The 27,741-nt window shown below is 30.5% G+C and overlaps 1 protein-coding gene across 3 annotated transcripts in view; it reads right to left on the reverse strand.

Moving 5' to 3' along the window:
• The window catches only part of LOC107454707 (dynein axonemal heavy chain 7), a 164,674-nt gene that overhangs the window by 61,921 nt on the left and 75,012 nt on the right, over window positions 1-27,741 (reverse strand). For all 3 annotated transcript variants that reach the window (XR_015429024.1, XR_015429023.1, XM_087150828.1), the window contains exons 32-48: window positions 27,375-27,558; window positions 23,934-24,074; window positions 22,381-22,464; window positions 20,912-21,097; window positions 19,058-19,387; window positions 18,335-18,480; window positions 16,675-16,813; window positions 16,415-16,581; window positions 14,225-14,417; window positions 12,482-12,687; window positions 10,465-10,539; window positions 8,016-8,100; window positions 6,964-7,142; window positions 5,889-6,081; window positions 4,156-4,317; window positions 3,081-3,272; window positions 1,180-1,313 (exon numbers count right to left, since the gene is read on the reverse strand). Coding sequence is in view for 1 of the 3 variants with exons in the window: in XM_087150828.1 (XP_087006954.1) it covers window positions 1,180-1,313; window positions 3,081-3,272; window positions 4,156-4,317; window positions 5,889-6,081; window positions 6,964-7,142; window positions 8,016-8,100; window positions 10,465-10,539; window positions 12,482-12,687; window positions 14,225-14,417; window positions 16,415-16,581; window positions 16,675-16,813; window positions 18,335-18,480; window positions 19,058-19,387; window positions 20,912-21,097; window positions 22,381-22,464; window positions 23,934-24,074; window positions 27,375-27,558 (2,796 nt within the window). In the remaining 2 variants the exon portion in view is untranslated. The remainder of the gene's footprint in view (window positions 1-1,179; window positions 1,314-3,080; window positions 3,273-4,155; window positions 4,318-5,888; window positions 6,082-6,963; window positions 7,143-8,015; window positions 8,101-10,464; window positions 10,540-12,481; window positions 12,688-14,224; window positions 14,418-16,414; window positions 16,582-16,674; window positions 16,814-18,334; window positions 18,481-19,057; window positions 19,388-20,911; window positions 21,098-22,380; window positions 22,465-23,933; window positions 24,075-27,374; window positions 27,559-27,741) is intronic.

Consider the following 27,741-nt stretch of genomic DNA (forward strand, 5'->3'; position numbering starts at 1 on the left):
CAGTATCATTTTTTTTAGTGTTCCCCCTCATGTTTATGATATGAAAGTTTGATTTCACCCCTATGTTCCACATTATTTATATTTAGTCAAATTTCATAATTTTATATATTTAATAAAAAAACAAGTTTATTGTGAGAATAGTTATGAATGCAAATCAAACTCAACTTTTATGCAAAATAATGAATATAAAAATTTTGTCATTTGTCACTTATTTTCAGATTGATGATACAATGAAAAATATTTTTAAGTTTAAAGACCATTTAAAATTATTTAGCAGCAAAGGAACTTTCCTAACTCTAACCTATTTTTTAAGAAGCTTGTTGCAGCTAGGTATTTTATGACGGTTTCCAATATTTTTAATGAAAAACATTGTTTTAGATCACTCCTCCTCCCTACAGCTTTGTTAGATTATACAAAAAAAGTTCTAAAAGAAGTTAAATTTAAATAAAGACCATTTAAAATGATTTAGTAGCAAAAGAACTTTCTTAACCGTAACCTATTTTTTAAGAAGCTTGTTGCAACTAAGTATTTTTGGATGGTATCCAATATTTTTGATGAAAAACATTGTTTTATGCCACTCCCCCCCCCCCTAGAGCTTTGTTAGATTATACAAAAAAAAATTCTAAAAGTAGTTACATTTAAATAATACGCAAAATTTATAATTATTTTAAATAAAAAATAAAAGTTCAATTCATTACATACTTTATGTTGTAGTAATTTAATTCAAAATCAAATCGTCACGTAGAATGAATCAACATCAGTTCAGAAAGTTAGAGAGATTTATTAAGAACTTTCAAACAGGGAACAAAGTAACTTATGTTTCGGCTTGAAACACCTGATCTTTTATGGGACGGACTAAATAACGGAACAGGAAATGACAAATTAGAACATTCTAGAAACTTCTAAAATAATAAATAAAAGCTTATAGATTTTTTTATAGATTTTTTACATTTTCCTCAAGCTCTTAGAATCGAACTCTGTATCTTTGTCTCTCCAGAACAACGACTTTAACCACTCAGCTTATGCCGACACATGTCAATATAACAATTTTGCAAATTACACAACTTTTAAAAAGCTTATTGTGTATTTTCTAGCTATAGAACCCTTCAGATTAATGTGGGTTTTTCCAAAACTTGGGGCTTTTATAAAAGAAAAAAACAACTCAAAAGTATGACTTACTGAGTAGATAAATCTTGAGCTCTTATATGGAAATATTTACAGATTGGTACCAGACTTATTTGCATTTCAGGTGCCAAATCCATGTCACGGAAGGAGTGTTCAGCCACTCTCTCCAGAGCATCTTCTGGCCATGCCTGAAATTCCATCAATATTTAATTGGAATCTGCAGAGTAAATAGCTCACCTAAACAGCATTTTAAAAGATTTGTCTAACAGTAAAAACAGGATTGCGACTCAAATCTGGAGAAAAAAACTCCCTGTACATGTTATACACAATTTATTAACAGGAAACACACACAATCATTGTGCTCTTGAGTGATCTATATTAGTCAAGCTTTAAAGTTTTAATTGCTGGAAAAACTTAAAGAAATAAGAAATAGCTTCAGATAGGGTGAGTAGCCAATTCTTTCAGCAAAAAATAAGTACCTTTTAAGTACTTTTTAAGCACTCCAAAAAATATTTTTAAGCACTATATACAATAACAAAATGCAAAATAATTTTCAATCTTACATGGTTATGATAAAATAACCAATTTCTGACAAAGAACTCTTATCTTGATTATATGAGCCATTATAAAATGATCGAGAGATTTTTTGGCTCGATATCAGAGGGTGGAAAATGAAGCCTAAAATTGAGAATATCTTGCAAAATGCAGTAGAGGTGCACATGAGAGTGCAATAATCAAACCGAACTCAGCTCAGTAGACGCAGACTCTCAAGTATTTCATCAAACGTGTAACATGATTGGCACTTTCATACGCTATGGACGGAGGGTATGCCGAAACGGATTGTGGTTGAATGAATTGTGAAAATGTTGAATAAAACAATGTGAAAAGCACACTTTTGCGTGATATGAGGCGAAAATCGACATAATAAAGAAAAAAAATCTCATGTGGAAAAGGGAAAATTAAGCACTTTTTAAAAACACCAAATGAAAAAATGCACCTTTAAGGGCTTTCAAAAACAAAAATTTAAAATAAGCACCTTACTTTTTAAAAACGCTACACACCATGTTAACATACTTAAAACAAATAATGCTATACTAAATAAAAAAGCTTAGCATAGTAGAAATATCATCCTTAAATATCAAGCACAATTTTATAAAATTAAAAACTTTTAAGAAAAGATATGAGGTTTTGTACATTTAATTAAAAATCTACAGGGTATCTGCTGCATTTTAGAATTTCAAATTCATGACTTTCCATGACTAATTCCAAGAATTTTTCATGACTGAACGAAGTTACTATTTTCTCCTACAAAAACACAACAATGTTCTAAAGATACTTTTCTTATTTATCGGAAAAGAAAGAAATACTTCTGATTTTTTTGTTCTCATTTCGGAATAAAAAAATTCGCCAATGACTGGCTTGATTCAGTTAGAATTTTAAACTGATAAAATAAAAATTATAAATAATAACTAAAATTCAGAAATCTCTGAAGTTTAAAAGATAATTTGCTCTAGAAATGATGTTTTTTTTTTCATTTTCTGAAAGAACACCATAATTTTTAAAGAACATGATAAAAACATTTTATATCTTAATAAAATATGACTGTGAGTGAGGGATTTTGTCATAAATTCAGATATTCGAAACACCATGAAATGCGGTGTGTGGGGGGTGGGCTAAATTCCATTTTAAAAATTTGAATTTTGGTGACCGAAATCCATGACTTTCCATGATTTTTTTTAAAAAAATAGTTAAAATCATTACATTTCATGACAAATTTTGTTCAATATCGAAATGCATGACTCTTCATGATTTCTCATGACTTTCCAGGTGGGCAAATACCCTGAATCTGTCATTTCATACGCACTATAACTAATAGATTTCGTCACTGGTTTCGCAATAAAAAATAGTATATAAATTAATAAAGCATTTATCTTTAAGTTGAATGTAGTACTCACCTGAAACCAGTCTATTGTGCAGCAGTTAATGAGGGAGGGGAACTGCCTCAGTCTGATTCGAAACGTGTTACCAATTGGGCTCATAGCGATGATTATGTGTAGATTCTCACTCGATCTCTTCACAAAATAAGAGAAGAGGGACAATGGAGACAAATCGGCACCTTCCTCTTTCTCCACCAGGGGGCGTACTGCCTAAGTATTTAAAAACAAATCTCAAAAACATATTCAGTCTTTCATTTGGTTTATTGAAAATCTAATTTTAAGTTTACACAATGATACAAATGAAAATTAGACTACTACTTCACAAAGAGTGTTTTGCTAAACAGTCGAAATGAGCTGTCTATAGACCTAATAATTTCCTCCATTAAAAACTACACAACATCTCTGAAAAAATATTTTTGTAAGACATTTCAGTTGTATTGTTAGAACTCTTATAAGATTAACAAATAACAGGAATGGAAAAGAACACAATAAGAGAAAAAAGTCAATGTCCCTTCATAGGAAAGTGATAAACTCTTAAAAGATTAACAAAGAGCAGGAATGGAAAAGAACACAATCAGAGAAAAAAGTCAATGTCCCTTCAAAGGAAAGTGACAAACTCTTTTAAGATTAACAAAGAACAGGAATGAAAAAGAACACAAAGAAAAAAAATCTCATTTTCGAAAAGGGAAAATTGAGTACTTTTTAAAAACACCTAAAGAAAAAAGTACATTTAAGGGCTTTTAAAAAACGAAAATAAGCACCTTTAAGCACATTTTAAAAAAGCTACACACCATGTTAAATAGCACTTGGACTTTCACCACAACTGAGTTTTTATTATATCCCAAGTTCACTATAGACTTTAAAGCTATAACGCTAGTATGCCAGCTTATCTGATTTTTTATTTTTTATTCATATATAGTACAATCTTCTTCATTGTTGTCAGGATAGCATGACAAAATATTCTCAAAAATAAAACAAATCAAGTTAATAAAGAAAAAATAAATATTTATACCAAATGCTCTGAGCAGGAAATTTTAACATGAAGCAAATGAAAAAAAAAAAGTATAAAATTAGGTAGATAGTAAAAAAATACCTCGATTTTTTCTTGTTTTTCATCAATAGCAAAAAGGTTTGGGACTTCTCCAGAGTTGAGTAAGTTATCTATATCTTCCAGGAAACTTTCTTCTTTAATTTGGGAATCTGTGATCAGGAAAACTGTTCCCTTACCTTCGGCACCTGCAGATTTCATGACTTTCTGAAATGGGAAAACGAATTTTTACCTGATGTACAGTGCACCAAAAAAAAATCGACCACTGTGTTTAACTTTTGATCTAATGATCAGATCTTTGCATTTTAAGACTATCTTAATGGTTCAAGGGGGCAACCTCAAATATTCTAATTAATTAGTGCAGACGATATTTTAAATTATGAAATCAGACACTAAAATGCACTTTCTCTTAATAAACATATATATGTATACATTTTTAACATATTAGGATTCTTAACCTTCAAAATATAGGGTTTGGTCAGGTGAGCTATCCATAGTTCAGGCCCCTTAATGTTAATTTTACTTTTTGCGTTTTTTAGTCATATTTTTAATACAAAATTTGAGTAAAGTCAGTCAAATAATTCATGAGAAATTGAATTTTTAAAATACGACTTTTTCTAAATTTCTCAGAAACTATTCGATTGAGTATGCTCATATTTTATACTTTGACAATTAAAATTGCATTCTTTAAAATGAGAAAAATTTTATAACTCACAACTCAAAAGTTTTTAGTTTATTATTAAATAAAATTATAAAAATACTAAATATATACTAATGGCCACGACCGTGAACTTAATACAGCTCTCGCAATCAGCACTCAATAAGTATGGTGAACTTAATACAGCTCTCCAGGCTTCTCACAAAACAGCAATGAATCAACTAGTGGTATCTGTTCATTGAATTCTATCACAGCTACAATTCTGGTGGGGGAGTACTGTAATGCATCTACCACTACAATTCCAATTCACTAGTATATAAAATATGTTAACTTGATTCTACGTAAATGTACCTTTGCATAGATGAAGGTTGACATAGTCTATAACTACTATCCCCACAATAGCGTAAAATAGGTTTTATTACGATATGCTGTATTTTGTGCCCATAAACGAACATATAAGTTTTATTTTACAGGGTGCATAACCAAATTATTCAACAAAAAATAAGCACCTTTCAAGCACTCAAAAATATTTTTAAGCACCTTAAAAAAATATTATAATTAGGCAGGGTTGGAAAGGTTTTGACAGTAGAAGGGTTTATGTCAAAACTTTTTGGCATTGTTTTTGACAATTGTCAAAAATCATTAAATTTTGAATCATATAAAACGAATGGCGTTTTCATACGCTACAGACTGACAATATGCCGAAATAGAATGGAGTTGAATTTATTGTGAAAGTGTTGAGTAGAAAAAATGTGAACTGTGTCTTTTTGCATAATTTGTAGCGAAAAGCGAAAAAAATTTCATTTTCCAAATGGGGAAATTAAAAGTTTTTAGAAACACCCAATGAAAATAACACCTATAAGGATTTTTAAGAAACGAAAATCGAAAATAAGCACATTTAAGCACTTTTTAAAAATGCTACGCACCCTGATATAAAATATGTTAACTTGATTCTACGTTGGAGTACCTTTCCATAGATGAAGGTTGACATAGTCGATAATTACTATCCCCACAACAATAGCATATAAGGTTTTATTACGATATGCTGTATTTCGTGCCCATAAACAAACATATAAGTTTCATTTTAATATTTAAGTTTTGCTTTGTTAACAGTGTTTACTTTGATATCCTCTCTCCATTCATTCAGACCATAGTGTTTCGTTATCTCTGGTTGAAACAGCCACTGTCCATTAATAAACGAGGCGAGTTTTGTCACTGACTGTCTCCCGCTACCACCAACACCCACCAGCAATGCATTTCCACCAGGCATAGATAGAACTCTGCAAATCCTAGACAAATGCTCCAGAACATACCTAAAATGTACAAAGCAAAGATTTTTTTAAAAAAGATCTAAATGCTAAGCACTCAAAATAAAGACTGTATTTAGTTCAGGATGCGTAGTCAAATCTTTCAACAAAAAATAAGCACCTTTTAAGCACTCAAAAAAATTTCAAGCACTATATACATTAACAAAAAGCAAAACAATTTTCAAAAACTTTATATGATCATGAGAAAATAACTAGTTTCTGACAAAGAATCTTGATTATATTAGGCATTATAAAATGATCCCGAGATTTTTCTGTTCGATATCAGAGGGTGGAAAATGAAGCCTGAAAGTGAGAATATCTTGCAAAATGGAACAGAGTTGCACATGAGAGTGCAATATTCAAACCGAACTCAGCTCAGTAGAGGCATATGCGGACTCTAGAGTATTTCATCACACATGTAAAATGATCGGTGCTTTCATACGCTATGGACCGACGGTACGCCGAAATAGACTGCTGAATGAATTGTGAAAACGTTGAATAAAACAATGTGAAAAGCACGCCTTTACATAATACGTGGTGAAAATCGACATGGTAAAGATAACATTTGCCTTTTCGAAAAGGGAAAATTAGGCACTTTTTACAAACTCTCAATAAAAAAATGCACCTTTAAGGGCTTTTAAAAAACGAAAATTATACCTTTCAGCACCTTTTAAAAATGCTACGCACCATGTTAAAATAACAACACAAGTTAAAACTAATAATGTAGTATGCCATCTTCATTTATTTTTATATGTATATTTCATAAAATAGTTATTTTGAAATACTTATACATGGACAATCCAATGCATTTATAATAGTTGAAAAAGCTTAACCAATCCGCATCATAAATATAATGTTCATGAACTTGAAATGTGTTTAGCAAAATACCTAAATATAACCATATTCATGGGAGATTTGCTGATAGAATTGTACTCTTCCAGGCACTTGTTGGCAACCGTTTGAAAATCTTCGACACTTGTCACTTCGTTATATCGCCTGTCGGAAACAGGCTCCTCGTACTGCATAAATGTCCCAAACATTAAATTTCTCATATCATCATCACACACCTAAACAGCAAAAATAAAATAGTTTTTTTTAACTAGTTATAAATGTCATAATATTTAAATTTTGACTGTTTTTCAAGAAAGCAAAGATTGTTTTATAACAAATATAATAAATTAATCCAGCACTGTCGCATCATTACACAGCTCAAAATTAGCGGTGGTCTGCTGGTTGGAGACCACTAAAATTTGACAAAAACCATCCTAAAATATTATCAACTGTACCTAGAATCATCAGTTTATGAGAAAAGATTGTATGTTTTGGTTTTTGTCACGAAATAGCATATTTCATCATAAAAGTGAACATATTCTGAATTTGAATTTTTCATTTAAATTCACTTAATTAACTCAATTGTTGAGAAAAATAGAAACATGCAAATCAGCTAGCAAAAATGCGTCAGTCTAAACGTTTCCATTTTAAACTGATTATTTGTACAACAGTAATTTTATAATTTCCCTTTCATTTTGAATTTATCAGTATTAGAAAAATATAAAGACTTTTGTATTAATATGTAAGATTTGCAAGCAAATGGTTTTATACAAATGTAATTTATTTTGCATTTGTATAATAACCATTCTGGAAACATAATTTTTTCAAATTTTTTTATAAATAGTCATTCAGAAGAAATATATTTATTCGCTTTTAAAAAGTTAACCACTCTAAACTTGCCAAGTGTTTGAATACTTGTTTTCCATATTTAATAATTTTCTAAATTGCCCAAATATGCTTAAACTTCTAAAATCAAATAATCTGCAGAAACATAATGAAAGTTACAACATAGTCATTATACAAATTTATCGCATTTCAATCCTCAGAGTATTTGTTGCTTTACAAATTCCAGAAACACAAAACTGAATTATAAAATAAATTCTTCTTACTTTCCAATCTGCTGAAGAACACAAGTGCTTGAAAAGTGAATTGAAGTTTTCTTTGAACTGTATTTCCATTGTCTCCCTTGTTTGTCTGCAAAAGCATATATGGAATACAAAGTAAAAAACAGTACACCCCAATAACTTTTGATCTAATTATCAGCTACAGTCTTAATGCGGTTTAAATGTTTTAATTTAAATAAGCAAATTAATTATAAGTAAATTAATTATCAAGTTTACTCTCGATATCTCGAAAACCTTGTTATGTCAAAAAAATATTTTTCCTCTTGGCATTATATATCCACCTAAAAACTAAACTAAACTAAACTCAGTGGTGCGACAGCCCATAGAGGGCCAAGGCCTACTGTGCCCATCTCAGTTTTCTTGACCTTGGGCTCAGGGGTGCAGGAGCAGATGTTCCATTTAGGTGGTCAGCCAAATGCGGAACCCCCTGTGTGAAACTGGATTTAGCAAACTAGTTTCAATAAAAACTAAATACCGCTCGCGTTTAAACCCTGAAGATGATATGCGAATTGCAATTAGCAACATACATTCAAACATCGATGAGATAATTAGATACTTGTAGCCACATACATCTCATTAAAGGGCAATTACTGATTTTTGTGTTATACAAAAAGTATTTTCTTAAAATTATAAATAAAATTAATATGAGTCAAATATGATGATGTTCTCATTCGATGCAATGAAAGAAATGCGCGAAATATACATCGTATTTGCGAACATTTATCTCTAGGAGTCGCCAAAAATTTTCTCTCTACAATAGGGGTCGCAGTCGAAAAAAGTTTGCGCACCACTGGAATACTTTATAAGTTATCAAATTTTTAAAAAAGCCCTACATTTAAAATTCTGAATCAGAGAAAGTATGTTTTAGTGATTGATTTTGTAGCTTAAAATATGGTCTGTTCCAATTCACTAACATAGTTAAGGTTAGATATCAGCCATTAAAATTGAATCCTAAAACATGAAAGTTCAATCAGTACTTCAGGATGTTCACTTTTCATTTCGTGCAGTGCAGAAAAAAAAAGGACAACTTTGAATATGAAAATCAGACTCATAAACAGATCTTATTTTCAACAGATTTGGATTTCTGATCCCCAAAATATAGTGGGTAGCCACAATCTGAGAAATATGGTCCCCATAGTTTGATCAGGAAAGAGATCCAAAATTATGACCCCTTAATGTTAACTTTACTTTTTGTGTATTTCATTGTATCTCGAGAACTTTTTAGGCGAATTGAAAATTGTTTGTATACAATTATAAAATTGGTTTATCTAAAGATAATTTTACGGAAAAAATAAATTTTAGTTAATATTTATTACCTTTTATTATTTTATTAAATAATAGTCAAAAAAATTTGAATAGTAAGGTATACAATTTTTACACCATTTTAAAGTAAGTAATTATGTATGGCCAAAAGCAAAAGTTGAGCAAAATCTGTAGAATAGTTCCTGAGAAATCGAATTTTAAAAAAGTAGTAAATTTAAAATTTAGTTATATATTAGTCGTACTATATTTTGACTATTATTAAATAAAATAATAAATATTAACTAAAATTTATATTTTCCTTTAACTATTTACTAAAATTTATTATTATAAATATTAAGTAAAAAAATTTTAAATTCACTTAAAAAATTTTCGTGATGTGGTGAAATATGTAAAGAGTAAAATTAACATTAAGGGGTCCGAACATTGGATTGCACTACGGGTTAAACTATGGGAACCATATTTCCCAAATTACAATTACCCCTATATTTTGGGGGTCAGAAATCTGAATCCGTTGAAAAAATGGTATGTTTATTCAGAGAAAATGCGCTTTTGCGTCTAATTTTGTAACTTAAGATATAATCTGCACTAATCAACTAGCATATTTGAGGTCAGCCTCTCAAACCATTAGGATTGAGTCCTAGAACGTGAAGATCCAATTATTAGATCACAAGTTATTCAGGGTGGTTTGTTTTTTGGTGCACTGTACATTACTATATAATTATTACTGTACATTACTACTACATATAACTGTACATTACTACTTAAACTCATTGAGTTTAAAAAAAAATAGAAAATTAAAACAATGCTTCAATAAAAGCTATGATCTTTCATGAAATGCTGAATATTCATAATACACATGTTAATTCAAACATTTTAATACAACACATATTTTTTCTGGATATTATGAATTGTATATAAAGAACACTAATTGTAAAATCTTCAAAGATAATAGTTGACAGCTTTTTAAATGATAATTCAATGAAATGTCACTTAAGATGTTAAGTTCTAGTCACTCAGCTTTCATATTAAAACCATTATTATTTTGTACCACTAAAAATAATTTTATTATTACACATGTATCTATATTGACAATCCAGTTTATACAGAATAAAAAATAAACTTTAGTAGAAAACAACATTATACATTATTCCATTTTTGTGGTAATACTTACTGAAACAGCCAATCGCAGTCTTCCTTATCTGTCAAACGATCATAAAAGACACGATATACTTCATGCACCCATAACCTGATTAAAGTAAACAATATTACATAAGGAAGAACAAATTACATTTTATAATTAAAGAGCTCTTAGAAAAAAAGAAGGGAATATTTTCTCAAAGAATCTCATGATTCAAAACTATTTCACCCCCTTTCTGAAATTTTACTAGAAAGGTAAAAAATTATTAGCTAAACGATTTTTGCATTATTAAAAAAAAGAACATAATAAACTAAAATTTTTTTGGCTGTTGGAAAGTTAAAAAGGATTTTGATATGAGATTTTAAAAAAAAGAAGAAAATATACCAAACTCTACCAGTAGTTGAGATGCATTTTTCAAAAAAACATATATTAGATTTTAAAAAAATACCTAATATAATAAATATCTAGAAAATTTCATTATTTTTTTATTTTATATTTATTATTAAAGATGGAAAAAAGTTGCACTTTCTATCTGAATCTTGGAATATTAAATAATAGATTATAATAATCCTTTCTAGATTTCATAAATGGGCTAATCAAACAATGACTTTGCTTTAAATCTCTTTAACCTTGTTAAAAAAGTAGGAAAATTATTTTGCTATGTAGGAAAGAATGTAAGTATAATCACTATTACCCATATGCAGGACTGTTAAAGGGTTTAAAAAAGGGTTAAACTAGTTTTAAAATCAAATAACTCTAATAAGTTTTTATTTTATTTTAAGATGAATAATGATTGCTCAGAGATGAAATGAAATTTAAATTTTACATTAATTATAAATACAATTTCTAAGAGGTAGATACTTTATTTACGTTGCACTAGAGCTGCACAATGGGCTAACGGCAACCATCTGGAAAACATCCCTGAGGATGATATGCAATCACAATTTTGATCCTTTGCAGATGGGATGGTACGAGCAAGTTCGAGCACTTGACGTCAGAAAAGTTTAACCAGGACCGGGTAGCAATATATATGAGCAGTCTATTGCGGGACTGATAGTAATGAAACTATATTAAAATATCAGAAAAAAAATTTAAAATCAGAATCAGAAAAAAAAGTGATTTGATTGTAAAAAAAACCCTCATGATTGCAAAAAAGAAAAAAAATCCAATTAAATTCTATAAAAAAAAAAGCTTATAACAAAATTATATATCTAAGTGCTTTTCTTTAATCTTTAATCAAAAATTGCAAGATACACATAAAAAAAACTAAAACTGCATTCTGACTTCAACGGGTCGCTTTTAGAGATTGTGAAAAAAAGCTCTCTAAATAAAAACCTCACATAAATATTTTGAATATATTTTAATCTACTTATTTGCTTTGTTGATATTATTTGTTTTGATATTTTTTCGTGTTTCTTTTATTAACCTTTTCTGTATTTGGCGTAATCACTGGCAGAGGTTTTGATGGTCCCTCCTAAAAGTTTTCTTCAACGCAAAGTCTACGGGACAAATTCCGTTCCTCCCAAAAGTGATCGTAAATATAAGAGGTCGTTATATAGAATAGGTCGTTACATAGAGGTGGTCCTTCCTGGAGATTTCACTGTACATGTGAACTGGCTCTATCAATTCTAGTAGGTGGATAGTCCTGCCTGCCCTTTATGAGCAGAACATCTCACTATCACTTCAGCTGTTATGAAAAACAGCATCTTCTTCTGACATTGCCAGACTTTAATTCTTGATTTTATGCATTTGACTTTCATAAGTCATTAAGATAATATCTATATTGCCTGTGGAAAAAATCTTTAAGGCAATAAGACGAAAAATAACCTTTGGACCGATTACAAAATGGGGAAAATTCTCAATGATTGAAGTGTAGAAGTTTGGACAGAGGGGTTGCATTGTTTGACCAAAATTAAGTGGCATTCCTTCCACGTTGTTAAAAAAATAAGAGCCATGCAAAAATGAGTTGAGTGGTGTGGGGGGGGAAGTCGGTTTTTGCAGCAGCTTAAGATTAGAAAAATATCGTGATTAATGAAGAGAGAGTGTTAACCTGATGAGTATTTTTTTCTTTTCAAGCGATTCTTTCTTGATGAGACAACAGCCCTGAATGATTCTGGCAAAATCCCTCAAATTGAATGTATAGTGGGACTTTGCTGGAGTTGGCAGCAGATGTTTCAAGACAGAGCTGTAAATGTCGGCTGTGGCCATCACTATTGTTTCACCAATCAGGTGGGCTTCAGGGGGGAAATGATTGTTCTGAAGGGAGAGAAAAAAGGACATTCAATGCTCAACTTTCAACCACATAAAATTATTTTAATATTAGATTTTGCAGCTGGACAAATTTATAAACACCAATAATTTGTAGTTTCCTTTATTACGTAAATTAAGCACAATTACATTGATAATGCTACGAAAGCTCTTTTCCCTGAACCATCACAGTTCAATCCCAGTGGTGGTTGAAAGGAGGGCAGGGAGAAAACCCATTTCAAGAACTTTCGTTATGGCATTGCACTATTGAAAATCAGAAATACAACGATGAAATTATTTACAATTAAGGATAAAATCTTAAGTAATGTTACTTGCCAATCAATTTTAACTACTTTTCTCTTTCATCAAAAATATATACATATTAAGCATTTTCTGACTTTAAAGCACCTAATTCATTTTTTAAGAGCATAATTTATATTTTTGTTACTTTTTTAATATTTTATAACCTTTAATATTATACTATTTTATAAGTTTTTCCAGACACCTTTCTTTCCCACTTAACATTGTTTGTTCAGGGTGCAAAGCCAAATCTTTCAACAAAAAATAAGCATATTTTAAGTATTTTATAAGCACTCAAAAAATATTTTTAAGCACTATATACATAACAAAATGCAAAATAATTTTCAAAAACTTTACATGATCATTATACAATAACTAGTTTCTGACAAAGATCTCTTTTCTTGATTATATTAGCCACCATAAAAAGATGGAGAGATTTTGCAGTTCAATTTCAGAGGGTAGGAAATGAAGCCTGAAATTGAGAATATCTAGTAAATTGCAGCAGATTTGCACATAAGAGTGCAAGGATCTCACGGAACTCAGCTCAGTATATGCACATGCAGACCCGGATGTATTTAATTTAACATGAAAACAATTGGCGCTTTCATACACCTACGGACTGACGGTAAGCTGAAAAGCATCCTGTTTAAATTAATTGTAAAAACATTGAAAAAACTGAAAGTAATATCAAATACCAGAACAAGAAATAAGGCATATTTTTAACCAAATATTATAAACCTAAAGTAATGATTAATTGATAAAACCAACGATGATAGAATCAACCAATTAGGTTACTGCATGTAATCTAAATTATGTGTTGATTTTTTGTTTCTTTCCTTTTGGCAACATTTATTGTTGTAATTATGAAAACATCAATAGAAGTGTCGTTTATCGACGAAGTTTGTTTTTAACTATATAATCATGCTATAACCTTAATTAAAATATTTATTTTTCTCACATTGAACTGTTTATTTACAATATAATTTAACTTCACCAAAAGCAATGTGAAAATCACGCTTTCGCATGATATGTGACGATATTTGACATGGCAAAGAAAAATATTTCTTTTCGAAAAGTGAAAATTAAGCACTTTTTAAAAACACTTAATAAAAAAAGCACCTTTGAGGGCTTTTAAAAAACGAAAATCGAAAATAAGCACCTTTAAGCACTTTTTAAAAGCGCTATGCACCATGTGTATAGAAACAAAAAGGTTAAGCAAGTCTAAATCAACAGGAATCATAAGTACCTTAAAATAGATGCTTATCACAGAAGAGAAAATAGAGATCATAGTCGATATACTAAAAGGATTGACGCCTATGATACCAAAGTGGCGCATGAGTCTTGGCGTTATATTGTTACGAGCTCCACCAGGAAGACCCATCGCTCCTATGAACTGAGTGTCTACAAGGCGGATTTCGCTCTTCTCTTTTTTCTCATACCTAAAATTTTAACAAGCAACATAAATATCACAAATTTATTACACAAAAATCAATGAAAAAATAGATTGAATGAGATAGAATAGAAGAAAAAAATAGTTGTAGTGTGACTACCACTACAAAAATGCAGTTCTAATTCACTAGTATATAAGAATTGTTAACTCGATTCTATGAAGGGGGTACCTTTTCCTAGATGAAGGTTGACATTGTCGATAACAACTCTCCCCACACAGTTACAATAACTTTACAATAAGATTTTCATTTTTTTAGAAGCTTTATTTAGAAAAAGGGAAAAAAATCACTTAAACTTTGAAAAATATATAAAATATTTCTCCTATGGGAATGTATCATAAAACAATAATAAATGGGGGAGCTTTCTAAAAGCTCTAATACAAAATGCCTAGACAAAAGTGTCTATTATTCCATTTCATTAATCAATCTCTCTTATCTCTCTTTTATGTACTTTATTTATCAGTTTTCATCTTTACTATTTTTCTACCTATTTATCAATCTGAATCAGGCTGATTTATCTATTTATCTCCATAAATCGATTTAATCTATGTCTCTCTATCAATATCCAACTCTGCTATTTCCTCTATCAGTCTCTCTCTATATTTTTTCTACCTATCTATACCGAACACAGTCTCTATTATTTTATATAGCTCTAAAAGTCTATTTTATCTCTTTATCTCCATTAATCTTAGTTGTCATTCCCAGGGAAGGATTTCTACAAAGTCTTTTTCTTTTTTATACTGCCATATGGCCTTCTTTTTAAATTTGCGAAAAATTTGTCTGCTTAATGTCAATAAATTCTTACTTTCTGTCTGAATCTTGATCTCCATGGACCACAATCTTTTTCATTTATCTATTCTCTATTGCTTAGTCGATTCCATACAACATTGAGAAATGATTTAAGCTCTTATACGTGGGTAAAATATAAAATCTGATCACAACAATAACAGTTTTTCCAAAAATACAGAGATTCAGAATGTCATGCATGATAGTTGAGTCATGGTGGCTCAAGGATAGAGCACTCACCTTCGAATAAAGTGACCCAGGTTCAAATCCCAGCAATAGCTAGTCATTACAAATTTTGCACCCAGCTCACATCAATCACAGTGCCGACATAAGATATCCTCCTCCTAGTAAATAGACCGTGGGTAACATTTTATCTGTTGAACTAACCATGGGAGGTGTAGTGTAACTACCACTACAATAATCTATTCCAATTCATTAGTATATAAGACGTATTAACTCGATTCTATCTTGAGGTACCATTAGGTAGAAGAAGGTTGACAATGTTGATAACTCCTCTCCCCACGTTGGTGACCTTGGGGAGTAATCTGAACATGCCTATTTTGACAGTAACGCTCACTTCCTTTTAAATATGCCTACTTCAGAGGATAGAACACATTGAACAGCTGACTTGCTATTTGTGACTGCGACATTGTTCTCCTCGCACTGTTGCTACTCAGTCTGGATCACACACCACTGGAGCTCGTACACACTCGACTGCTAATAGCAACACAGGTGCGACAATGTACACAACCGTGATGATACAGCTCTCCCAATCTTTTACAAAATATTAATGAATCAACTAGTGATATCCATTCGTCAAATTCTATCCCAGATAAAGTTCTAGTGAGAGAGTAATGTAGTGTAACTACCACTACAATAATCTATTCCAATTCACTAGTATATAAGACATGTTAACTCGATTCTATCTTGAAGTACCTTTCCATAGATGAAGGTTGACATTGTTGATAACTCCTCTCCCCACAGGAGGTTTTTGTGGTTTTCCTCTCTATGTAATGTAATTGCAGGTTAGTTTCATAAAAGTCCTCCACAAAGACTAGTTTGTCCCAATGAACTACTAGTTCACGACTGCAGGTTTGGGTTCAAAATTACATGAGCATCAACAGTAGTAATACAAAAAATAGGTTGGCTTTTCAACATGTTATTAAATAAAATACATGATAGCTGAATACAAACTATATTACCATATTCCATGGTCAAAAAACTGTCTCAAAAGTTCTATAGGAGGTTGTGCACCATACATTTCAACAGCAGGCATGTTCAGATCATCGATGAATATGACACACTTCTTCCCAAATGGTGGTCCGTAAACACCTTTCCTTTTTTTCTCCAGTTTTGACATGATCATGTCCTATCAACAAAAAAAAGGAAATAAAAAAGGGTGAATAATTCCATCAGTGAATAATTAATTTAGATAAAAAAAAATCATCAGTAGAATGCTTACTTGAGCTTGTCCAGCTGAAGTTTGTGTGGAGAAAGCAATAAAGGAAGGTATAAAAGCATCCTTATCAAGTCCTTTCATCATCTTATCTTGAACATAAGCTGTCTTGCCTGTTCCTGTTGGACCTATGAGTAACAGAGGTCTGAAAAGAAATGTGGTATTAACCCACTGGCGGTTTAGCAAATGGGCAAGATTGAGCAAATGTTTCTCCTCGATATACTATATCCCGATCTAATAACATAGAAAAACCGGTTTTGCTATGCGGTGAAGACTGCAGGTTAAAATATGACTTTTTATGTGCATAACCGCCAGTTGGTTAAGTTAAATCAAAATAAAAATAAAAATAATAATAAAAATTAAAATTAAAATATATATTTCAGGAGCTACATATTGTCAAACGACAATACAGGTGCGACAGAAGTCGAACTTTTGGTCATAGATGGCGCTACTGGAAAATGAGAACAATCGCACCCCATCTGCTTTAAACAACAACAACAGAAGGAGATAACCAATAACCCCCTTCGCACATACATTGAAACTACGCCACTGTAAATATACAAGTTTACTGTTTAAAATTACATTTTATTTTATGAAGGGGGGGATTTCACAAAAAAGAATGGTGCTTTTGTGAGGCTTTTTACCTAAACTACTTATTTTGAAAATACAATAAAAAAATATATGAAACAAAGAAGAAAAAATAAGTAGATCCCATTTCTATTATATAGATTTGAAACAAGACTCTTTGCAATAAGCATTATGCAGATTTTTTAAAAAAATTCACATAAAAGTGTCACACAAGATGAAAATAAATGTTATAAGAGAACATAAATGGCAAATCATTTATCGTGATTCAAATTTTCTCCATTTGCTATTGTCACCTATACACTGGATTTGAACCCAAGATCTACCTGCCAATATTGGAGGAATAAAATAACGGAGATCTTACAAGCGAGATTTTTTAGGCTACAAGTAAAGTTTTGATACATCATGCATAATCATGTAAGTAAAAAAGAGAAATTCAAAATTGGAAATATAAGAATTTACATTTAGCAAAAAATATATATATTAATCTTAATCTGAAAAAGATTTTTCAAAACCCTTATTTATTATTACTTAAATTATTTTATAACCATTGTTAAACATTCGACCCAATTTTGGGTTTACAACTACCAATGTTCGACTCCGTAGCCTTGTAATTTTGAACCCAATCCAGAAGATAAGGGAACTTCTGGATCAATCAAGTACTGGAAGAAATTTACCTTCGTGGAGGACTTTTTGATGGAACTAACCAGCATTTGCGTTATGTGGGGAAGAAAACCACGAAAACATCCCATGGTTAACCTGATTGCAAGGTGTGCTTAAACTATTGTCACAAAACATACTGCAGTACTCGGCAATAGCACTATCTGTTGAGGAAAAAGAGAAGTATTTTTGCCATCAGCAGATATTTTATTGCCAAATTTCTTTTTTTTAAAATCCCAACAAATACGGAGAAATTTGAGAATATACGAGAAAACAGGAGATAGTCGTAAAATACAGGAGTTTTCGTTAAAAAACAGGAGACTTGGCACATATGCCAAGACTTTAGAGAACATGGGTTAAAAAACTACCATGAACATTAATATAGAAACAAAAAGTCAAAGAATAATTAACTAAAAAATACCTTTTGTGACGTATTCCAAGATCCATCAGGTAAGAGGATCTTACTGTATCCACAGTGGGAACTATGATGTCTCTCATGCTAATATTTGTAGTGGTCAAAGGGACTATGGAGTCTCTCCAAGAAAACCATTGACCTCTGCCCCTTATCTTTAAAAACAAAAGTTCAAAAATAATTTACTTTAGTGAATCATAATTGAACATAATGTAAAAAAATCCCCACACAAAGTTAAATTTTTAAAATATAACAGTTTGACTCTTAAGAGCATTCAACATAAAAAATCTTTATACAAAGTTAAATTAAAACATAACAGTTTGAATCTTAAGAGCATTCAATATTTACATAGTTTTAAGTTTAAAAATGTACACTACTTTATGAATTCATTATATTCAAATATTATCACAAAATGAAAAAAATATGCAATATTTTAAAAAGTGGATTTTATGCAAATCTTTATAAAACATTCCACATAATTTAAACACTATTACTTGACTATAATCTTGAATTCAAAGTTTTTTTTTTAAAAAAGTTTTAAGGCTTTTTGTTCAAGGAAGGATGATTTCAATCTATAAACTATTAGACTTATTTCGATCAAATTTCAGGAAAATTATGGTACAAAAAATAGTCTACGCTTGAATACTTATGGCTTACTAGAGGATAATTTCTAAAGCAAAAGTTACATTGATAAAATAATTTGCAAAAAATGCAACTAAATTTACTTCTTACCATGAATTTATAATCATACACAGACAGTTCTTTTGGAAAAGTGCAATCAATTTTCATTCCAACTTCAGTCGGTATTGGGTAGTTCGAATTTTCACCAATTGTCAATATCTTAAGAAAATCACTGAATTTTTCTCGACTTTGCTCATCACAAGTAGCGCCAATGGACCACACAGTAGAAAACATAAAAACTCCTATGATCCATCCCTTCAGAATCTTTTTGTCATTCTGTATCTTTTTTGCTTCTTCATCAGCGCAAGCATCACTCATGATCATCTCCACCATTTTGAGAAAAGAATCCACTTTTTCACTGTCACTCATTGGAATCACCTCCTGTTGATTAAGATCGAAACAACTAAGATCAATACAGGTAAATTATTGAGCGTCAAATAAATCAAGTTGATTGAGCAAAAGGATGGCACATAATCTTATTACACTCAAATCTTTAGTTCATCGCAATAATTCTAAAATTTGTTAGGATAATTATTAAATATTAATGAATTTTCCAATTATAGTCTAGTCCACCCTCTACAAGTTGGCTGACATTTATCGCCCCTTTTTTCATTTTGATAGAAAAAAGACATTGTAGACATAACATTGTAACGAGTGAACATTAATAAATTTGAATATATGCTAAATTATACCTGATTTTAATTTAAATTAAAATGTAAATAATAAAGTAATTTTATCCAGTCACTTTTGTATTTTTTTTTCTTTCAAAATGTGCATCCCTTTTTTTTTTTAAAAAAAAAAGAGATATTATTTCAAGCAAAATAATTGAAACAAGAATACATTTTTTCAAATGAATTTTTTTAATGTAATGCGGAAAAATTGATAACTGAATTATTCATTTTTACTTTCTCAATTATTGCCTCGCGCTTGGTGGATTTAAATTAAAGTTTGGATATCAGGCTTTATCCCAGTGGCAGAATCGCAGCAACACGGCGACATTGTCGCAGAACGTTACGGAGTTCTTGCAGAAAGACTTTTCTTTTGAAAAGTAAAAAAATTTTAATTTACTTTTCCACAGAAATTGTCATGTAATATTTAAATCACGCATTTAGATAATCACTTTTGGACTCGATCAATTTACGCCGCTAGTATCGTAAATAAATGTAATTTTTCGATCTAATTTTCGGCGGTTATTGATATTAATTTTCCCATGGTTTTTAAACATACCGATAGATTTCAAATAATATGGAAAATTTGAATCATGCATTTGAGTATTTACTTTTTAAGGCAATGATTCTATCTAATTTTTGGCAGTTATTGCTATTGATTTCTCTAGAGTAGTGAGTTTTCCCCCAAATAAAATTCGTGAATATCACTAATAATATAAGAATAAAAAAATTTTACAAGTTCAAGTAAAAAAAACATATATAATAGTTTTTTTTGTGGTAAACACAACGTTTTTGTTATTTTAAATTAATAACGTATATGTTTGTTATTAGTAAAACTATCTTGCAGAAAGATATTAGTGCTAGAGTTTTGTCGCAGATAGATCGCAGAAATTCTGCCTCAGGGGACTTTATGTTCATCAAATTTAAGCATAGGTCTCCTTTGAAGCAAATGTCCAATCTACTTCTTTGTTTTGTGATGACCAAACTAAATATTCTTTCTACTAAACATGTTGAAGGGATCCAGATATGGAGAGATTTGCTGACTTTTTTATTATTATTATTAATTAAAAAACCCAGGGATTATCGACCCGACTCTTTAAGGCCATCGCCCCTAGGTTGGAAACCATTGGTGAAGCATACTACAAAATGAAATGACGGTGATTTGCAAAAAGCCAAATGTTTGACCTATCATAAGGGGAAGAAGGTGGGTATTATAATGACAAAAAAATTAAATTACTTTGCAATGCTTCCTCACAAATTCTGTCGTTGATTCAATCAGCCAGTTGCAGAGGGCGAAAATAAGAGCTTTGTTATCAGCACTCCAAGCATCCGAGATAGTATTCAGCCATGAATGTACTTTGGGCACCCGACCAAGAGCAGTGGGTTCCATGTAAATCATACCACACCGACTAACTGTAGCTGGCTAAAAGGAATAGGAAAAGTATTATTAACAGGGTGTCCAAAAAGTATAGAAATTGTCAAATATTTTAAGAAAAGAGCATTCGATCAAGCATCTAAAAGTAAAATTCTCAGGCAGATATTCAATCTATCAGCTCAGCACTACTAAAGCTTCACTATCAACAGCTGATAGAAAATTTTAAATAAGAAAATAATGAAAATATAAAAATGACAACTGAAGCTGATGTCGTCAGGGGGTACCAGCTCCTGAAGTCATAAAAACACAAAACCTTTTCTATCGAGAGAGCACGACAAATAGCTAAAAATTGCTCTGTCTGTACACCAAAGATTTTGTAAAAATTCCAGGAAAAGAGAAAAGAAATACACAATACAAAAGTAACGTATACAAACAAATTACAAAAGGAAAACAGTGTTGAAACCTACTTAAAAATAGTCCTATTTCAAACCACAGTACACTACTTTCTGAAAATCTTTAACCAAACTGAAATTTGAAAACAAACTATGCCCACATTTAATGGGCAGAAAGAAAAAAAAGATGGCAACTGTTTTCTTGCTTTCCTTATTTATTTGATACTATTTGCTTAGTTTTACTTTGCGATTGCAGCACATTATGTGAAATGAAATGCCTAAGAAAAATGTAGAACAAATTGGGGCACTTTTTTCTTCTGGAGAAACCAAATTTGCAATACAAAATATAAGTAAGAATAAGATTTTAAAAACTGTTCCATAACCCCAGTAGTTGAAAGGGGGTGTCAAGTTTGGTGTTATCGAATGCATCTTTTGAAGATATTTTTATATCTTTCATCCAATGCATTTCTATTCTCTATTCGATTGTTTAAATAGTTGACACATCCGAGTATATATCACATAAAACAAATAAACAGACTGCATTCATAAAATAATCAAAAATAATATTAATTGACACAGAATAAAAAAAAAGGGACAGAAAATATTAGAAGATAATAAAATTGGCAGACGAAACAGAATAGAATAGACACGAGCCTGAGTATCCTAGTGGTAAACACGATACAATTAAGACTCATAATTACTGTTCTTGCTATCTATTACATATTTTGATTGTCGTAAATTCAGTCAAAATTCGGTCAGCTGCTCAACACTGGTTATAAAATATATAATTCAAATACATATTAAAAAGAAATATTTTAATCTGTAAGGTTGGAATAATTGCAACAATAATAAATGCTAAAAGATTATGCAAGAATAATAAATTTAAAAAAAACAGGCTCTGCAAAAAGCAAAAATATAGCAAATCATTTTCGCACTTACTGAAGCTTGTGATAAATCCATGACTTCAAAGATCATGCTCATTAAATTAGACATTTGGATGATTTCTCCACTCATCAGACAAAGCTATAAAAAGTGAAAAAATTTTGAATTATGCAGGCAACTATCAGAAAAGCTATTTTTTCTTAACAAAAGAAAAGTTTGAAAGAAAAATAATAAAATAAATTATAATTATTTATTTCTGGAATCAATAGGTGAAAGCAAAAAAGGAAAATTGTTTTCTTCTTACAATTTTAACCCCTTATATTTATAGTGCATTATGCGGGCAACAATCAGAAAAGCTATCTGCTTCTTAACGAAAGATAAATTCTGCTATTTTAAGAAATCTTTTCATGCCCTTCAAAGGTATGTGCCTTTTGTTGACAGCACATATATCACACTCCTTTATATCCTTTCATGAAAATTTTGTATTAAAATCAATGATATCAAAATGTATTGCATTTCCTTTTATTTTCTTCCCTTTATGATTTAGAAACTCGTTGTTCAAACATATTTCTCTGAGACATTTCTGCCTTTCATAAAAGTACAGAGCTATGTAATTTATGTAGCTGCCAATATGGATAGGAAAAAATCCAGTAGATTTCAGGAAATATAAATTTCATGATAATTGTTGCATGATGTTATAAATATTTTACACACAGGAAATTTTAGGGATTTTTATAGTCATCAAAATAATAAAACTGCAATATTTTCCAGTTATGATTGACATTAAACAAACTTGAAATGTTACGCTTTATATTTACTCATAACTTTGAATAGTAATAGGCATTTAATTCATCAAAGAGAGTCAATATTTTTCAATTTATTGAAAACAGAGTTCTAAATAAAAGTAAACTGAACATTTTAGAAAAAAAAAACAATTTTAAACTGATTTCTATAAATGAGGCACGCTTCATGATGCATTAGTAACATGCTTATTTAAGTATTCAAGCAAGCAATAATCTATACTAAAAATTCTATTTCAATGAAGATTTTTTTTTAGAAAACTTATTCAGTTTTAGAGAATTTTCTAAAATGTACCAAAACTGGGAGAACTTTTGATAAACCAGGAGAATTTTTATTAAACCTGTAGACTATGAATAACTGGCAAAATCCAGTAGTCTACTGGAAAATCCAATAGAGTTGGCAGCTATGAATTTATTCTACAATCTATAGACAAAAGCAATCTATTCTATATGCGTATATTAATTCAAAACAGTTGTTCAAAACAGAAGAAATAAAGGTAAATATGCCTATTACCTTTTTTTAGTCTTTTTATTAAGATATAAGTATTTGCTTATAGCAAAAAGCTAATATGATGTTATTATGAATTCTTGTTATGACAAGCTTTTACTGTATACTGATATGATGTTTCAAAAATTTCATTATATTTTTTTTTCCAACCTATCCAGTTTTCAGAACTTTTTTGGCTAAATTAAGGAAAACGGTGCAACAAGAATCATTCAAAAGCCACAATCTGCACACATAGATATAGATACATACTGATAGATAGGTAGAAAGTATACAGTATACAAATAGAAAAAAATAAACCTTACTTTTTTGTTATCATCCAAGACAGTGTTCATGCTTTCTATCCAGAGGGTATCAACTGGACCATCGAATACTACCCACTTCCTGTTAGGGCTTTTAGAAAAAGCAAATTCCCGAAATGTAATAGCCACAATGCCATCGGACCACTATATAGAGAATTAAGACATATGACGATTTTAAATTACATGTTTACTTTTGACAAAAGGTACCTCATTTAAATATTATTTCAATCATAGGTTTTTATTTAAAATAACAGCATCAAAAAACAAGGAGTAAAATTATAATAATAAATAATCATTATTTCTTACTATATATATAAATGTAATGATGGTGTTGTAGTTTTTCATTGTTGTCAATATATTTTTATTAGTTTGAAAATCACATGGTAGGATCCAGTTTTCCCACACTATTTTCAATTTGTTTTGGTTGTCATCAGCATAAAATTGAGGTAAGTCATAAATTTATTGTTTTCCTATAAATATTTTTAATTCCATTATTTAAAGGCTTAAATATCCTATACTGCTATTATTAGGTTTTTGATTTTGTTTTGTCTAAATTAAGACTTTAGGCAGATTGTTTTTATTATAACAGTACAGAACCCGTTATCCGGAAATCAGAAAACAGGAAAACCAAAAAACCGGAAAGAAATTCGATACATTTTCCCACCATTTTTTAAAAAAAAAAAATTTCCTCATAAGATTTCAGGATTTTTCGTTCTTTTTTGAAAGATGTTTACCTTACCATCATTTTGGAAATAATCATTAGTGTATTACTCCATCGTTTTTTCTTCTTTTTAAGATTATTTCCACAAAAAAATATTTTTTTAGTTGGGTTTAACAATAAAAAAACGGCTTTTTGTAGCGATTCAGAAAACCGGAAAAATCAGTTATCCGGAATAGCGATGAGTCCCGATCGTTCCGGATAATCGGTTCCCTACTGTATTAGAATAATGTAATTCTAAGTTATATTTTAAGATAAAGTTATTTAACTCAGTGTTTGATTTTACTATCTATTAACAGTGTCTGATCGTATTACAATTATTATTTTTTTGAAGCAAATTACATTAACCTACTATTATGGTTAAAGAGATTCGTTAAATGATTTAGAACTTAACTTTCAACTTCATGCACAAAGTGATGAATGCAAAAATTGTATTTAAAATATACATTCGTCTGTTTGGTAAGCAAAAACTCACCAACAGTTGTGAACTGCCCAAATTCGTTATAACAATATACTTTTAATTATAAATGTTATTCTAGAAAATGATTACTTAGAACAATGATTTATTTCCACTTATAGATGCTAATAGTATCATAAGGGGAATATTTTGAAGCGGGAAGTGGAGGCACGAGTGTTCTTTTTAAGACATATATTTTTAGTTGAATAATTTCAACTATTTTATGCCAAGAAACAGCAATTATAGCAAAGCAATCATCGGGGTTGGTGAGCGTCGACGAACCAGGGGTTAGTCCCCTAATTACCTCTTAAAAACATTATGATTTTTGAAATCTTTAAGAAACAGATACTGTTAAGAGTACAAAATCTGCATATAAATCTAGTAGTTAGCTCTTAATACTATTTTGTAAATAAAATAAAGTTCTAATAAACATAATATAGAAAACTTCCTGTTTTTTTTCCTTGTTGGTCAACTTATGAAGGGCACTTAAAAACACTGCTAAACAAATTTGACTTATTTCAGCAGTCAACATACAACATAGACAGGTTGCAAAGGATTTTTCTTTATTTCAGTATATAAAATATACTTAGTTTCTTGGTAAAAGAGGTCAACTTAGAAGAGAACAAAAGTTAACAGCTTTCACTGCATTAGCAATTCTAGGGCAAAATCAGTGGCCAGTTCTAAAAATTTTATCAAGATTAACTTTTTTTTAAAAACACGTAGCGACATGTCCAAAAATTGTGAATTGAATCAATTAAAAAAAAACTGTGGTTATTAATAATGGAAGACACATTTTTTAAAAGCCTTTTTCAAAATATGGTAATCATTACAAGGCAGGATTTCTAAAATGATGAAAAAATTTATGAAATAAGTGTTGTTATTGTTTTTTCTAATCCCACTTGCCAATATCAGCAAGCCTGCTTGGTGAAACCAAGCAAATTTAGGGCAGAGGGTGAATTTCTTGTTTTTTAGTGACCCCATCCATGGCAGAGAACACGTCGTCAGCCACAGCTTAGAGGGTAGACCCATTCATACATCCAGGAATGGAACAGTAGCATAATCATGTTGGAGCAGAAAAAAATGTGTTTTGGAGCAAATAAACTTAGTTTTCTGAGCAGATCGTAGCAAATATTCTCCATGCCGTACCAACCAGGCTTTTCCAGCACAATGAAACAAGTGTGAAATGAAGCAATTAAGAATATTGTAAAACATTCATAATTTCATATTTATTAAAAAAATAATACATGGGGTGCATTTTCGAGAAACAAGTGTTAAGGACATCCTGAATATTTCAAAAATTTGAAAATTTATTTTTTGCATTTTTCGAATCTTTGTACCCTTCCCAATGTCTGTCTAAAACGATTTCTCGGTACTTAGCTTTGTTTGGAAGTTATACCGGAAATGAGAGAGTCGTCCCTAAGCAAGTAGAAAGGCGCGTTCGGCCGGATTAGGAGGGGCGACATTCTCTTTGTGTCTCATCCATTCTGTTGACGGAATAAAGGTTCGTCATTACTAATTTAATAGATTGAACATAAGCCAAAACTTAAAACAAGTTTTTCTCAAAACGCTGCTTTTTGACCTGGCCTACCGTTTATCTCATGATCTACACAACGAAATAAGCTGTTCTTTATTTTAAATTACGTAAAAATATATTCTTTAGAAAGTAGCATAGGATTTTTTTTATATTTTTATATTTCGATTTTATATTAGTATTTTAATGAATATTTTTTTAATGGAAAACTTAACTTTTTTTTCAAGTTGCCGCCATTTTGGTAATTTTGTGAATATCAAAAAACCGCTATGCTACTTTTTAGATAATGTCTTTATGTTTCAGAAAATCTAAACAAAATCGTTTTCCTATGTTTCAGGACTTCTAAATCCATGAGGCCAGTGAGGTGCTACTTTTTGATGACCAGCCACACACGGAGCTGCCACCAACTTATTTTTTATTATTTTGAAAAAGAAAAAATTTTAAAACACACTTAAATTGTAGCTAAATAACATAAAAAAACAAGGAGTCTCTGCATTGTCTCTATTACTTAAAAAAAATTCAAGAAAAACGTTAATATTTTACCATTTCAGGGTGGGGTTCCCCCTTAATATGGTGGCAACTTGCTGACAACTTTTTTACCGCCCTGTGGTTGATGCTGTTAATTTCACCCCACATTAGCAAAGTTTAAAAGGGCAATGTACCGTTAGTGACTAACTATGCATGGGCACTAAATGCCTGCCATCAACAGAGATTCGCCCTCAAGAGACCCTTACTAACCTCATATGTGACAGGATCAAATTCTCCAAACAGTTGTCCCATCGTAACAGACTTTGGATTCACAGTTCGATAAGTAACTGCTTCCTCCTCCATGTCACCTCTTTCTTTGAGGAGGGATAGGGTGTCAGCCAGGACATGCAAGACGGATGTCTTCCCAGCATTTGGAGCACCAACAAGCATAAAACTATCCAGAAAGAAACAATTCTAAATACAGCAGGTTTTAAAAAAACAAATACTGAAAACTGACAAATTTTCTCATTTTCTAGTACTCCAACAACTAAACTCAGAGCCTAATTAAAAAATAATAATTGGAATTTCTATAAAGCATTATGTTTCTGAATACGACATTTTAAAAGTAATTTCTAAA

Source organism: Parasteatoda tepidariorum, chromosome 9, assembly GCF_982258835.1.
Source record: "Parasteatoda tepidariorum strain Cologne lab strain chromosome 9, Ptep-v5.0, whole genome shotgun sequence".
NCBI classification, from domain to species: Eukaryota; Metazoa; Arthropoda; class Arachnida; order Araneae; family Theridiidae; genus Parasteatoda; species Parasteatoda tepidariorum.